This window comes from Monodelphis domestica, chromosome 7 (assembly GCF_027887165.1).
Source record: "Monodelphis domestica isolate mMonDom1 chromosome 7, mMonDom1.pri, whole genome shotgun sequence".
Lineage (NCBI taxonomy): Eukaryota > Metazoa > Chordata > Mammalia > Didelphimorphia > Didelphidae > Monodelphis > Monodelphis domestica.
The window spans coordinates 13,014,392-13,028,499 of record NC_077233.1 but is presented as its reverse complement, the minus strand read 5'-3'; the positions used below and the strand labels follow the sequence as shown (position 1 = coordinate 13,028,499).

Below are 14,108 nucleotides of genomic sequence, written 5' to 3'. Positions count from 1 at the left end.
GCGGGCTCCCCTGGCGCCGGGACTCCTGACCGGCTCCTCTGTTTTCCAGTGAATGACATCCCCTCCATGATGAACGACGTCAAGTGCCTCCTTTTGCTTGCCAAAGTGTATAAGAACCACAAAAAGGAGGAGGTGATGGAGACTTTGAACAAGGTAGCGCAGGTGTGGACGGGAAGCTCTTTAGGGTGGGCGGGGCGCTGGACCGCTGGCGCCCAGGGGTCCCCAAGCGGAAGGGTAAGGACTGGGCCGGGGGCGGAGATTCCTGTCCGGCTCTGTTGGCCCGTGTCTTCTGTGATGGAGTCAGTCCGGGGTCCCAGAATCCTGCCTCGGACGGGAACCTTCGGCAGTGCCTGGGGCCGTGAGGGCACGGACCCATCTGCAGCACGCCCCCATCCTCCCTGCAGGCCTTGGACATCCAGGCGAGAATCCTGAAGCGGGTCCCCTTGGAGCAGCCCGAGATCCTTCCTTCCCAGAAGCAGCTGGCCTCCTCCATCTGCGCCCAGTTTGGGGAGCAGCACCTCTCCGACAAGGACTACAACAAGGCTGTCAAGGCCTATAAGGACGCCCTAACCTACTCCCCCATAGACAACAAAGTAAGGACCAAGCGAGGGAGAGCAGCCGGGAGGGGGAATGGATGGGACTCGGGGTTCCCGTGGGCTCTGCCTCCTCCTCCAGCCCTTCCTCCTTTGTTCCCCGGAGTCCTTCCAAAAGGGCCCTGAACAGAAATGGAGCACTTATCACGCTTTTCTTTTCCACCATGCTCTGTCTTGTGTGAGGAAATGCCCTCCAAAGAGGACTGAGCAAGCCAATGGGAGCTTTTCCCAGACTCCTCCAGTGGCTCTTTGGTCTGCTCTTATGGAGGGATCTCAGCGGCACCTGCTGTCTGCCCCGAGAATGTCAGGCCAAATTTATTAAGCACCTACTATGTGTCAGCTGCTGAGGGGATACAAATACAAAAAAGAAGAGTCCCTGCCTTCCGGAAGCTTCCATTCCCATGGGGGAACACAGCACCCAACAGGGGACTGAAAAAGAGGAGAGTGAGGAGGTCCCCAACATGGTGGAGTACCAAGAACTCCTAGGCTGGGTGGGACAGGGGAGAGATGGCTGGCCCAGGCCTGCTCCTTAAATGGAGGTTTGCAGGGGGTGGCCCTGCCCTCCAGGCAGGGGGCAGAGGAGGGTGCCAGTGAGATGAGTCCCAAGGATGGAGCTTGTGGGATGATGAGCTTTGCCATTGATGGGATTCCTGGGGAGGAAGGTAGATCCGTGCCTCCAGCTCAGGGGATAGGGACCTTGTTTTCACCTTTCTCTGGCTCCCCAGTGCCTGGCACATAGAGAAGCACATAAGTGCTTATTGACAGACCTGAAGGACTGATTTATTTTATTTTTTCAATGACTGGTTTTAAAGAGCCAAATGGATTCAATTCCACAATCATTTATCAGACAATGTGCCAAGCACTGGAGAACAAAGGCAAAACCCAAACAATTCCAGCCTCAAGAACCCTGTGCTCTGGAGTGGGGAGGCCCCTGGGGGGGATGGGTACAGGGTCTAAGGAATTCACATGCCCAAGTAAACAGAAGGCAATCTTTAGAGGGGAAGAGCATTCACAAGTGGTGAGGCCAGAAAAGACCTACTGTAGGATGGAGCCTTGAAGGTGATGTGGAAAAGGCATTGTAGATATGGGGGGGGGGGACATTGAAGGAACCACCCGCCCAAAAACACAGACAGAAGATTCCAAGTGAAGTCAGGATGGAAAGGCCCATGGGAGCTGGACTGTAGAGGACTTTAAAAACAGCAGGCTGAGGAGTTTGCTTTTGTCCTAGAGGCACTAGGGAGCTATGGATTTTCAGTAGACCTGGCCCTTAGGAAGTTTAATTTGGCTGCTGTATGGAGGCTGGACCAGAGAAGGAAGAACCTGAGAGCAATGTGAGTGAGGAATGTGAGTGAGAGGCAATGGGGGCCCAAGCTGGGGCATTCCATGGGGAAGAGAAGGGCCAGAGACTAGGCAAGATTCGATGCCTGAGGGGATGGGGAAAAGGGAAGAGTCCAGGAGGCCTCAGAGGAACATGGCCGAGAGAGAGAGAGAGAGAGAGAGAGAGAGAGAGAGAGAGAGAGAGAGAGAGAGAGAGAGAGAGAGAGAGAGAGTAGGTGGAGCTTGGGGATGGCAAGGGTGGTGGGGCCCTCCACAGAAATCCGGAGGAGAGACCTGTTTGAGGGGGAAGATGAAGCCTATTTGAATAAGTTGATTCTGGAAGGCTTTGGGGTATCACTGCAGTCTTGTCCAGCCGGCAGAGGGTGAGGCAAGACTTGAGTTCAAAGGAGCCCAGAGGTGCCTGTGAGTTCCAGGATAAGTGCATGGGAGCACAGGGCCCGTCTGGGTGAGGGCAATAAACAGTTGTATGTGAAGAGAGCTGGCAGCCTTGGAATGTTTTCCTAAAACTGCCAGGAGCAGCCCAGCCTTTGGCCTCTGGCACAAAGTCCACCTCCGTGTCGGCCCCTGGCCCTGGGGGGTGTCTCCCATTTTCACAGCCCTGCTCCCAGGTCCAGTGTTTGTTCCTGTGGGCTTAGAAATGGGCGGTGATGAGCAGCTGACCCTGAAACCCAAACACGACCTGGTATCTGAGGAGCCTGGGCAGGGCCATGGGCCATGAAATGTTCTCCTGAACCAGGCAGAGGTGCTGGATGGAATGAGCTCCCACGTGCTGGGAAGCCCAAAGGAGAGCTTGTGGGGTGCCCTTTATACTGAAAGCACTACCCAGATGTCTTGTGGGGGCCAAGGAAAGACTTTCCTTGGCCCCCACAAGACATCTGGGTAGTGCAGAGAGTATGGCAGGCAGTTCCCAACGATGCCAGGCTCTTTGCCTCCTTCCTTCTCCCTCTGCCCCCTCAGGGAGGCCAGGCAGGGGCGGGGAAGAGGACTAGGGGCAAGACTCACAGCAGTTAGACATTCTGATGCCGGTCTGATGGTGAAGGGAGAGGCAGGGGAAGCTTGGCTGGGCGTTTAACTCCTCCAGAGGCTCATTAGCCTGCCCCTCCTGCCTGAGGGCTGCGCCCCAGGGAACTTGGGGCCGGCCTCCATACGGACCAGAAGAGAAGGCAGAAGGCCTGGACCCGAGGGAGCTTCCACTGGCTTGAACAGGGTTCAAGGAGGAAGCCTTTCCCCGCTCCCCTCTCTCTGGGTCTTTGCTGTCTCCCCCCTGGAATAGAAGCCCCTCAAGGACAGAGACTGGCTCGTTTGTATCCCCAGGGCCTGGCACACACTAGGTGCATCATAAGTGCTTATTGACAGGTAGCCTGGAGAGTTCATCCCCACTGATACCACCAGTGAGACTCTGCCTGGGCCTCTTCAGGATGACTGGTTGAGCCCTGTCTGTATACACATGAGCCACGTTCCTGGAAATGGCCTTTAAAAGAGGGAGCAGAGACACCAGTTCTTAGACAGCCGTCTGGGTAGCTGCTTAGCCCCTCCAGGGAACCAGGGGGTTGGTATACAGAGGGAGGATCCATATGGCCCTTGCTGTGTTTTTAAATCCTTCCCTTCCATCTTTGAATCAATACGGTGTTGGTTCTGAGACAGAAGAGTAGCAAGGGCTAGGCAATGGGGGTTACGTGACTTGCCCAGGGTCTCGTGGCTAGGCAGTGAACCCAGCACCGCCTGTCTGAGGCCTGGCTCTCTATCCAGGGAGCCACTGAGCTGCCCCCGTCCCCCACTTTCTATCACAACAACCTGATAAAAGGATAAATATTCTTATCCCCATCTCAGAGGGGCAAAGGGAGGCTCGAGGGGCTGGTGTGGCCCACACCTCGTCAGCCATCTAACAGATCTTAAGGTCGTCGCTTTGGAAATGGAAGGATCCAGCCGTGATGGAGACCAAGACCCCGGAAGCTCCGCGTGCCCCCCATGCCGAGGGGCAGATGATGAGAACTTCCCACAAACTGGGCCTGGGCCTTGAGCTGCGGCGCCCTTGTCTCCCCAGGTAACGCTGGAGCTGGCCCAGCTCTACCTGATCCAAGGGGACCTGGATGCCTGCGAGCATCACTGTGCCGTTCTCCTGCAGAGTGACCAGAGCCACGAGACGGCCTCCGTGGTAAGGTTCCCCTCTCGGGCCGCCAGAGGCGTCTGGCTTCTCTCCACAGCAGGCAGCCCCTCCCCTGGCACCACACTGAATTCAGAATGTGCCTCACTTTCCTTTTTCCGTGTTTCTCAAGAGCACTATCCCAGGGGGAAGCAAGCCTCTCAGACCACCAGTAAGTTCAGGCAGCAGTCCCCATGGACACGCTGTGGGTCCCTTTGCTTTTTCCACGCCACAAATGGGCACCCCCAAGGAGGCCAAGTGTCTCTGTAGCCATGCGCTCCTGAGAGCGGCGGCAGTGCAGAAGGGAGCTGTGCCCAGCCCCGGGCACCACGGGCAAGAGAAGGGGACTAATCCTTGCCCGGGAGGACTGAGGTGAGAAGCCATAGCTCGGAGAGCCAGAGGGGCATTCTTTGAGCAAGCCCCCCACCTTTCCACTGCCCTCAGGCAGGAGGGGCAGGCTAATGAGCCTCTGGAGGAGTTAACCGCCCAGCCAGGCTTCCCCTGCCTCTCCCTTCACCATCAGACCGGCTTCAGAATGTCTAACTGCTGTGAGTCTTGCCCCTAGTCCTCGTCCCCGCCCCTGCCTGGCCTCCCTGAGGGGGCAGAGGGAGAAGGAAGGAGGCAAAGAGCCTGGCATCGTTGGGAACTGCCTGCCATACTCTGCATTGTCCTGGGGAAGGTGGAGAGAGCTCGGCTCTAGCTGCTCTCGGACTCCACTGTCTCCCCAGCTCCCAGGGAGGACCAGTGATAGAAAAGAAGACCCTGGTAGGCCTCCATTGGAGGTCCCGGGGAGAGTCCCAGCACTGGCCGTAGGGAAGCTGCTGAGAGGGACAGAGGCAGAGGGCTGGGAACCCCATCCACCCAGAGAGCTTCTCCCAGGCCTCTGTCCAGTGCAGCCTGTGGGCCTCCAGCCGTGTTCTTGGCCTTCGATGCCATTGAAATGAGAGCTACAAGGCACATCCATTCTCTCGTAGATGATGGCAGACCTGATGTTTAGAAAACAGAAATATGAATCGGCTATCAGTCTGTACCGTCAAGTTCTTGAAAAGGCCCCAGGTAACAGCTTCCATCTGGTCCAGGACACTCGCCGAACCTCCGAGTCTCGGTTTCCATTTATTTAAAATAGGGATCAGAATTCCTTCTCTGCCTGCCTAAGAAAGTCCCTGAAAGTCTTCTAGGAAGTCCCTGCTGCTGAAGCACGAATGTGCCCCAGGGTTTAGCCTCTGCCCTCCCCTTCCTTTTGGCCACAGAGAAGCAGCTCAGTGTATTGGAAAGGATGCTGGACTTGGACCAGGGGAGGCCCTGATTGTGGGCAGCCTCTGACAAGGGCCCTTCAGGAAGGCCTCTAACTTCCTTGTGCCTCGGTGGCCCCCATGAAAAAGCTTTTCCTGCCCCAGGGCCATGACTCTGAGGAGATCTCATTTGCTTTTTAGCTCATAGTTGTATCGCTTCTCTGCCTCTGACTGCCAAAGCCAGAGGTCCCTCCTCAGTCTCTCTTCCGAACTCTCCAAGAGGCGATGCCCCCAATGGCCGTCAACACCGCACATTCACCACATCCAAAGTTTGACTCTCCCCAGCCCCCACCTTCTCCCATCCTCCCTGTTTCCCTGGAATTCGGGGGACGAATAAGGGCTTTCTGGGGGTGGGGGAAGTTGTAGTGATCCTGGTTTTAGATACGCTCTGTGTCCGATACCTCCCAGACATCTGGGGGGAGAAGGCTGTCAGGCAGTTGGTGATGGGGGACAGGACTGGAGCTCCTCAGAGTCCAGGGCTTGATCCTGAGCCTTGGGGAATCTTGGAGGCTCCGTTGTGGCGATTCGCTTCACCTCAGATTGTGGCGAGACTGCATGGTGGGTTGGTACCGGGTGTCCCTCAGAGATACATCTGTCACTTGAGAGAATTAAACTGTGGCCTGGCGCCCCCTGCTTCCCTCAAAGGCCTTATTTTACTTCCTGAGACCTTAGCCCCTCCCCAGGGCAGTACTGGCTATCGCTCTCCCCCAAGGAGTCATGGGGAGCAGGATCTGCAATGCCGGCACCATCGAGTCTCCTCAAATAAGGGTCCTCTGGTCCTGCTTTTCCTACCCCCCATGCATCCTTAAAAACCAAGGCTGGCATTCTGCAGTGATGCAGGGCGTCCTGTAAGTCCCAAAGTCGGCCTGTGTAGGCTGGGACCAGTAAGGCCCTGGTCTTCAACTTCCAGCCCCAAAGAAAGTCAAGTTTGTAATATGATTTATAATGCAAAGCAGGACTTTGTCTATTGGGCCAGGGGCAGCTGTCCTTTCTGCTCTTGCTTTAATCCACTGAGATTCCAGGGTCATTTGGTACAGCTTCCTGGGGCTTGCAGGGAGACAGGTCCCAGGATCCAAGATGCAGAGCCAGAGTGGGTCTTTAGGGCTGGTGCCCCCTTCATTTTACAGATAAGGGAAAGTTCACAGAGTAGTTGACCTTCCTAGGTAGTAAAGAGTCAGAATTTGAACCTGGGGCTTCGTACTCTAGACCCAATTCTCTTTTTTCTTTTAAAGATATTTTGTCTTCCCAATTACATGTAATAACAATTTTCTGCATACATTTTCTTAAATTATAAGATCCAAATTGTCTTCCTCTCTTCCTTCCCTCCCCCCTCTCAGAGACAATAAGCAATTTGATATATATATAATCATGCAAAACATACTTCCATACTGGTCATTGTTGTAAGAGAATAGTCATAAAACCAACCCCCAAAATAAGTGAGCTGGGGGAAAAAATAAACTAAAATGAAAAGTAGTCTGCACTGATTGGCATCTGACTCCAACAGCTCTTTCTCTGTCAAAAGTCCTTCAGATTTGTCCTGGATCATTGAATTGCTGAGAGCAGCTAAGTCTGTCACGACTGGATCATCCCACAATATTGCTGTTCCTGTGCACAATGTTCTCCTGGTTCTACCTATTTCCCTCTGCATCAGTTCATGCAGATCTTTCCAGCTTTTTGTGAAATTCTCTTGTGGATCATTTCTTATAGCACAACAGCATTCCATCACCAACATATACCATAATTTGTTCAGCCATTCCCCAACTGAGAGGCATCCCCTCCCTTTCCAATTCTTTGCCACCACAGAAAGAGCCGCCATAAGTATTTTTGTTCAAGTAGGTCCTCCCTTAGCCTTTTTTTTTTTTTTTTAATTCTCTTTGGGATACAGCCCTGGGTAGTGGTAATATTGGATCCAAGGATATGCACTGTTTTGTAGCCCTTTGAGGCATAGTTCTAAATTGACCTCCAGAGTCATTGAATCAGTTTATAACTCCACCAACAATGCATTAGTGTCCCAGTTTTATCATATCCCTTCCAACATTTATCTTACTGTCACATTGGCCAATCTGATGAGTGGGAGGTGGTTCCTCAGAGTTGTTTTCATGTGCATTTCTCCAATAGTGATTTAAAACATTTTTTCATCTGATTATTAATAGCTTTCCTTTTTTCATCCAAACACCAATTGTTGTCAATTGGAGAATGACTTCTATTCTTCTAAGTTTGACTTCTCTATAAATTTGAGAAATGAGACCTTAATCAGAGAAATTTGGCACAAATATTTTTCCCCTTTTGTTGCTTCCCTTCTAATCTTGGTTACATTGGTTTTGTTTGTACAAAAACTTTTCAACTTAATAGAGTCAAAATGATTGACTTTACCTAAGGTCTCTGTCTCTCGTTTGGTTCTCCGTAGATCTGCCAGGGAAACTATTGTATGTTTCCGATTTACCTATATGGTTTTACCCTTTCTGCCTAAATCGTATCCCCGTTCTGACCTTCTCTTGGTGGTGGGTGTGACATTCTGGTGTGTACCTTGTTTCTGCCATACCCTCTCCAGTTTTCCCAGCCCTTTTTGTCAGACAGAGAGTTCTTATCCCACCAGCTGGCATCTTTGCAGGCCCAGTTCATGTTGCCCTCATCGGGGAGCCCCGAAGGTTTGCCCCTAGTGAGCTTTCCCCTTCCCTGGGGCCTCCAAGATCTGGGACAATATGTCCGGGGCCCCGAGGCCAGGGGGCTCTGCCCTTTTCTTTTTCTTGTTTAAGACAATTTTGCAGTTTTGAACAAACTAATTGACCTGCTAAGACGGAGTGGGAAGCTTGAAGATGCCCCAGCCTTCTTTGAACTGTCCAAGAAGGTGTCCAGCCGCATACCCCTGGAACCAGGCTTTAACTATTGCAAAGGCATTTATTGTTGGTGAGTTGTCCTCTCTGGTCTCTGCTCTGGCCTGGGTGGGGGCACATCTCTCAGGCAGCCTTCGTCCTCTCTTGCTGGCCAGCTGCAGTCCCCCCACTAGCCAGCCTCATAGTGGGCCCCTTTTCTTGGACAAAACCAAGGACTGCACCTGCTTGCTCGAGGCTGACGCTGGGCCTCTGGGGGAAGCTCGGGAGCCGAGTGGGGATGACCCTCGGGCCCTGTGTGGCATGTCCTCCAGCCCCGAAGGGGGCGATCCCCTGATGGCTTTCAGCCCAGGCCCTCCTCCTCTCTGCTGTCTGGGCATCTCTTCTCACTGTTCTTCCCTTGCTCGCTTGTCTTCAGAGACCTCCTGGGCCCAGGGTCCCCTGCTCACTGCTTTATACCTTGCTTAGGCTGGCCAGACACCTGGCCCTGCATTGTTTTCCTCTTCGTGGTCGTGCCCGGCCTCTGAGGAGGAACTGAGCTGGGCCCAAGAGATGCAAAAATTCCCAAGTGGGGGAGCTGGGTGGCTCCGGGGTTGGGAGCCAGGCCTAGAGACGGAAGGTCCTGGCTTCAAATCTAGCCCGAGCCCACTTAACCCCCATTACCCAGCCTTCCCCACTCCTCTGCCTTGGAACCCACAGTGTTGACTAGGATGGAAGGTAAGGGTTTACCAAGGCCCCAAACTCCTTAAAAGCACTTCCTCGGGACAGCCACGTGAGGTCGTTACCTCAGCAGGGACGGGGGTGAGGACGGCCAGCGGTTTGATCAAAAGCAGGAACTCCCAGATGAGGAAGCCCCCTTCCCCAGGGCAGACTGGCACACACTCAGCCAGGATGTGCCTGACGTGGGATCAGAGCCCAGGTGTTCAGATGGGGAAACTGAGGCTGGAACGGGCAGCCTAGGGTGGAGACAAGCCGCGTCTAAGGGGCAGGCGTTTGTCCAGGGCAGGGCTCGCCCAACAGAGCAATCTGGAGAAACTCACAATGGCCGTAGCGTGCGGGGCGTCACTGCTTGGGCCGTGTGGGCTGGTGTTCTGGGAAGCCGGGGGGGGGGGGGGGGGCCTGAAGGGTGGCCGCCCCTGCCCTTCTGCCTCCTGCCCCCAGGCACGTTGGACAACCCAACGAGGCCCTGAAGTACCTCAACAAGGCCCGCAAAGACAGCGACTGGGGCCAGAGCGCCACCTACAACATGGTGCAGATCTGCCTCAACCCAGACAACGAGATCATGGGGGGAGAAGCCCTGGAGACGCTCACGGTGGAGAACAGGTACCGGGCCGGGCCGGGCGGGCCGGGGCAGCCGCCCTCTCGGCAGCTCCGGGCCCCGTAAGTGTGGGCCTCCCGCCTTCCCTCCCATCAGCAGTTCCACAGAGAAGAAGGAGTCGGAGCAGCACGGGGTGCGCACGGCCGAGAAGCTCCTGCGGGAGTTCTACCCCCACAACAAGGAGGGGCAGGAGCAGCTGAAGATGCTGCAGAGCTACTGCCTGCTGGCCACCAAGGAGAAGTCCAACGTGGAGACGGCCCTTGGGGCCTTCATCGAGATCGCCCAGATAGAAGTAAGTGCTAGACCTGGCTGGCTCCAAGGCCTGGTCCCCACGGAAGAGCGCCTGAGGCCACTCGGCCACCGCAGAGACCCCAGACGGGAGTGGGCCAGGCCTGCCCTCCTCTGCCTTCGTTCCCCTGCCCCGACGCCCAGAGATCAGAGCTGGCCCTCCAGCTGGCACAGGGAGGGTTTGCCCTCCCTCACTGGCACAACGAGAGGCCTCGTCCTTGGAGCTGAGGCCGCGGCCATTTTTTTCCCAGAAAGAAAGCGTCTCCGCCCTCCTGGCAATGGCCCAGGCCTACATGATCCTGAAACAGGTCCCCAAGGCCCGAACTCAACTCAAGAGGCTGGCCAAGGCTCCCTGGGCCCTGGCCGATGCCGAGGACCTGGAGAAGAGCTGGATACTCCTGGCCGACATTTACTGCCAGAGCGGCAAATTTGACATCGCCTCTGAGCTCCTTCGCCGCTGTGTCCAGTACAACAAGGTAGGCCGGGCGGCCGGACCTCCCTCTGGCCTGTGATCCCCTCTCCCAAGGCAGGCAGAGCACGGAGGGCTCGGGGCCTGGCCGGGGTCCCCTCGCTAGCACACGCTGCCTGCTTTGATTTCACAGTGGGGCGGGGGCCCAAGGGCAGGACCCAGAACCACCCCACGGGAGGCGTCCCTGGCGGCTGCCCTCGACCGACGGGAACCCCAGAGAAGGCGGGATCGGCCCACGGCCCGCCCTCGGCTGGTTGGTGCCAGAACAAGGACCACCGGAGCCTCCCAGCACCCCGCTAGGGGCCGGGGCTCGAGTCCCAGACGGGCTCCCACAGACCCCCCAGGCCTCAGGCTCACTAGAGCGGCCCTGTTCTTGCAGTCGTGTTGTAAAGCCTACGAGTACATGGGCCTCATCATGGAGAAGGAGCAGTCCTACAAGGATGCAGCGAGCAACTATGAACTCGCCTGGAAGTACAGCAACCGGGCCAACCCTTCCATCGGTGAGCTCCCGCTTCACCGTCCCACCCTTTCCTGGGCCCGGAGGTGCCAGCCCCCCTCGGGCCTGCCCCCCTTTATTCTGAGGATACCCCGAGAAGAATAAGCAGCAGCCGCCTTTGCCTCCCATCCAACGACGGGGCCGGGCACCCTCCCTTCCTCACTCTGCCCCTTCACCCCCGCTCCAGGAGCCCTGGAAGCTTGGGGGAAGGGGAGGGCAGGCCACTGCCGACAGCTCCGCAAGCTCTTGCATTTTCTTCTCCAGGATTCAAACTTGCCTTCAACTACCTGAAAGATAAAAGATTCGTGGAAGCCATTGAAGTCTGCCACAGTGTAAGCTCCATGTTTGACCCGAGGCCAGTGGCTGCCTTTGGCCCAGCGCTAAGCCCCCCCTGACGGCTGCTCCCTCTCTCTTGGTCCCCAGGTCCTGAAGGAGCACCCCAACTACCCCAAGATCAGAGAAGACATTCTGGAAAAGGCCCAGGGGTCCCTGCGGCCCTAGCCGGAGCCGGAGCGGGAGCGGGAGCTGGGTACCAGTCGGGAGCATCGGAATGGAACACTCGGACTATCCCTTCTGGACGGGCCCAGCGAGACCAAGGTGGGAGCCAGGGTGTCCAGAGCCCTTGGTGGCAGGAGAGAGACAGGTCCTTCCTCCCCTCCAGGCTGCTCTGACAGGCACCTGGACCACTCGGAGTTTAAATTTCGAAGACGACATGATCTTTCTCATTCCATATTCTGTGCTCGGTTGTTGGTTTTGCTGGTTTTTTTATAGCAAAAAACGGGTGTGTTTTCTAACGGGTCAGAGAATTGGTCACGAGGGGCTTTAGGACTTTTTGGAGATCACAGGATTAAGGGTCGGCCAACCTAGCTGTGTGACCTGGAGTTTTAGGTCCCTTCTCTCTATGGGTCTCAGTTTACTCATCTGTAAAAAAAAATCGGGGGGTGAGATTAGACTTGATAACCTCCTAAGGTCCCCGCAGGATCTAAAATTCTCAAATTCAAAATTTCTTGTCATCCCCCCCCCAAAGGTATTTAATCCGTAATGTGGTGACAAGGTTATAAATGTTAAAAGGGGGAGAGACTGATTGGGCACACTCTGGAGGCCTCTCCAGGAGGACAGGAGCAAACTGGAGCCCCGGGGCCTCTGCCGAAGTCCCAGGCTAGTCTGGAACAGACGTAGTGGAAAGGGCCCTGGGCTCCCGAGCTTCTTTCTCAAGCCTTGGCCCTCCCACATACTCATCCTAGCACTGTCCTGGGAGGAAAGGATTCTGGTCGGCTACCCAGGGGGGGTTCATCATAATTCAGCTCGAATCCACTCCACAAGCATGATAAAAGAACTGAGGATCCGTGGAGGGATGAGGGTTTTAGGCCTGGAGCAGTGAGGTGGGTGGAGAAACATGGGTTTGGGGGGCTATTGAGAAGGACGGTGACTTCTGAGCATTCTGGTATGTAGGAGCAAAGTATGGACAGGATGGCAGGAGAGCGCCCAGAAGCAGAAAGGGGCTCCCCTTCCCATCACTGGAGCTTTGTAGGAGCAGAGGGGGAGTGTTGGATCTTTGTAGAGGGAAAGCCTGTTGGGCTGTGGCCCAGGGAGCTGGAGGGGAGCTGGGCTTGGGAGATGGGGGGCAGAGCTTGACCTTTGGGGCTCTTTCTGTTCTATTCCTGAACATTGGGGGGGCTGGGATTGGGGAGAGAAATGAAAGGATCAGCCTCAAGAGACTCAGGTTCTCCAAACCTTCACCGCCATGTCCTGAAGTCCTTTGGACATTCTGATGCTGCCATGAATTTAAATATATATAATATATGTATGTATAATTTATGAATACATATAAATATAACCAGATAATGGCCCTCAGAATGAGCTTGGTGCCTGTTGGTCGGTCACAGGGAAAAGGCCCCAGGAGTCGTGCTTTATGTGCTGCTCTTCTCCTGGGGCCCCTTCCCTGGCCAATGGGTGCAGTGTGCATTTAATAGGATGTACCACTAAGAAAGCTTGTGTGAGGCTAGTGGAGGGGCCTTCGACTGGCAGTCGGGGCTCCAGAGTTCAGTCCTTGTTCTGCCACTTACTAGATCTGGAATCTTGGCACAGTCAGGGAATCGGGTCAGACAGAAAGCTGGACCATTAAACCGTTTACTTCTGAATTCCTTCTGAAGTCTTAAGTAGAGAAATAAAATATTTGTGACTCCGATGTGTAATGAGTGTTTATTGTAGGAGGATCTTGGTGTGGAGTCACATTGAGAACCCGCTTGCTGATGTGATGAGGATGTCATGTGGTCATGACTGGAGGTGTCTGGACTTTACGGGAGCCCCTCATGATCAAGAACCATCTTTTATTTTTTTTTCCATTTGAATAAGTTTATTTAGTCAATTTAGAACATTATTCCTTGGTTACAATAATCGCATTATTTCCCTCCCTCCCCTCCACCCACCCTTTCCGCAGCTGCCGCACAATTTCATTGGGTATTACTTGTGTCCTTGATCAGAACCTATTTCCGTGTTGGTGTTTGCACTAGGATGTTCATTCAGAGTCTACATCCCCAACCCTGTCCCCTCGACCCATGTATCAAGCACTTATTTTTCTTCAGTGTTTTTCCTCTGAATGTGGAGAGTGGTTTTTCTCATAGATCCCTCCAAGTTGTTCAGGGTCATTGCACTGCCACTAGTGGAGAAGTCCATCACCTTCGATTGTACCACAGTGTATCAGTCTCTGTGTACAATGTTTTCCTGGTTCTGCTCCTCTCGCTCTGCATCACTTCCTGGAGGTCTTTCCAGTTCACATGGAATCCCTCCAGTTCATCATTCCTTTGAGCACAATAGTATTCCATCACTAACATATCACAATTTGTTCAGTCATTCCCCAATTGATGGGCATCCCCTCGTTTTCCAATTTTTGGCCACCACAAAGAGCACAGCTATGAATGTTCTTGTACAAGTCTTTTTCCTTATTATCTCTTTAGGGTACAAACCCAGCAGTGCTATGGCTGGATCAAAGGGCAGACAGTCTTAGCGCCCTTTGGGCATAGAGGAACCATCTTTTAGAGCATTTTAAAGGGAGACTTCATGGGAGATCATTGGTGGGGGAGCCAGGAAAGCCAGGTGCTATTTGCGGCTCTGCTCCTCCTTCCCTGACCTCTCTGAGCCTGTTTCCTTCTCCCCACAGTAGAAAATAGATGGGCTCAAAGATCCCTTCTAGGTTGGACATTCAGTGACCCCGAGTGGAATTTAATTATTCTAAAGGAGTCCAGCTCTGGATTCCGAGGACTCTGGTTCTGGCCCTGCTGCTGGCACTTTCTACCTGCTTGACTTGGACCCCTTCCCTGGGATTCCTCTGTAAAATGAG

The 14,108-nt window shown here is 54.4% G+C and overlaps 1 protein-coding gene across 3 annotated transcripts in view; it reads left to right on the top strand.

The window, feature by feature from the left end:
- Positions 1-12,956, top strand: part of TTC21A (tetratricopeptide repeat domain 21A) — a 42,629-nt gene extending 29,673 nt beyond the window's left edge. For all 3 annotated transcript variants that reach the window (XM_056804217.1, XM_056804218.1, XM_056804219.1), the window contains 11 exons: positions 50-153; positions 405-593; positions 3,976-4,086; positions 5,049-5,130; positions 8,123-8,273; positions 9,359-9,520; positions 9,612-9,807; positions 10,055-10,279; positions 10,652-10,772; positions 11,033-11,100; positions 11,192-12,956. In XM_056804217.1, the coding sequence (XP_056660195.1) occupies positions 50-153; positions 405-593; positions 3,976-4,086; positions 5,049-5,130; positions 8,123-8,273; positions 9,359-9,520; positions 9,612-9,807; positions 10,055-10,279; positions 10,652-10,772; positions 11,033-11,100; positions 11,192-11,269 (1,487 nt within the window). In that variant the 3' untranslated portion in view covers positions 11,270-12,956. The remainder of the gene's footprint in view (positions 1-49; positions 154-404; positions 594-3,975; positions 4,087-5,048; positions 5,131-8,122; positions 8,274-9,358; positions 9,521-9,611; positions 9,808-10,054; positions 10,280-10,651; positions 10,773-11,032; positions 11,101-11,191) is intronic.
- Positions 12,957-14,108: the final 1,152 nt, after the last annotated feature.